The sequence below is a fragment of the Pygoscelis adeliae genome, unplaced genomic scaffold (assembly GCF_000699105.1).
Source record: "Pygoscelis adeliae isolate BGI_AS28 unplaced genomic scaffold, ASM69910v1 Scaffold283, whole genome shotgun sequence".
Classification (NCBI taxonomy): domain Eukaryota; kingdom Metazoa; phylum Chordata; class Aves; order Sphenisciformes; family Spheniscidae; genus Pygoscelis; species Pygoscelis adeliae.
In genome coordinates this window covers 69,644-70,544 of record NW_008824361.1, presented here as the reverse complement: position 1 = coordinate 70,544, position 901 = coordinate 69,644, and the positions used below count along the sequence as shown (strand labels likewise).

The window sequence follows — 901 nt, the reverse complement described above, 5'->3', positions numbered from 1 at the left end:
AGTTGGTATACCAGGGATCATTAATGCATCCCACCAGTACTATCACACAAACAGAATTAATACACACTGTGGCTGGGATGGCACAGTAAGCATGTAGTAGCTTTTAAAGTGGGGTTTCCAGTACAAAATAAACACTTAAGAGGGCTCCTCTATAATGCTAAGTGGCAACCGTAACTCCCCCTAATGCCACCCTGCCTTCTCTTCAGAGAGATGCCTGAGCTCTAGTAAGCGTTCAGAAAAGTAATCCTACCATAATTGTTTATTTTCACTGTGTACCCTCCCAGTGACAACTTTTCTTCCTCTGCCGCATCTTTTGGCTTCAGTGGAGGCTGATTCTTGATTTCTAGCTCTAGCTTGTGTTTCTCTGTCATCAGGACATCACGAAGCCGCTTCCTCGTGGCTTTCGTAAGCAATTCTTTAACCTCTTCCAAATCTTTCTGTAGCTGGTTCAAGAATAAAAGACCACACGTATACATTACACGCAGTTCTTTTTAGTCAAGGTTCACAGCTGAGCTCTTTCAGTTACGACACTTTCAGATTTCCCAGATGTAGCAGTTTCAGGTTTATCACGTCAGTAGTTTCCTTTCCCTCTACACCCCGTTAAGCGTGAAGCCATCCGTTCTTCACGCGCTGGCCACTCACGCTTTCACTTCTCGATCAGTACGGATTTCAAGGTTTAAGCTTCCATCAATTAAAAAACCAACAGAAGCTGACAGGAGTTCGACAGTTGTAACAGCTCCTCAATGGGTTCTGGATTACGCTAGAAGCGCACGGCACCATCTCGGGGAGAGACACCTACAGCGCTCAGCAAGCGCTCAGGCCGAAGGCTCCCTGCCGCCCCCCGGGCACGCAAGCTGCCCGGCCCCACGCCTCCCTGCCGCCGCCAGACCACCGCCCCTCG

At 48.7% G+C, this 901-nt stretch overlaps 1 protein-coding gene across 1 annotated transcript in view; it reads right to left on the bottom strand.

Annotated features, from left to right (window-relative positions):
• Positions 1-476, bottom strand: part of CACYBP (calcyclin binding protein) — a 5,279-nt gene extending 4,803 nt beyond the window's left edge. The window contains exon 1 of the mRNA XM_009319864.1: positions 251-476. Within this exon, the coding sequence (XP_009318139.1) occupies positions 251-476 (226 nt within the window). The remainder of the gene's footprint in view (positions 1-250) is intronic.
• Positions 477-901: the final 425 nt, after the last annotated feature.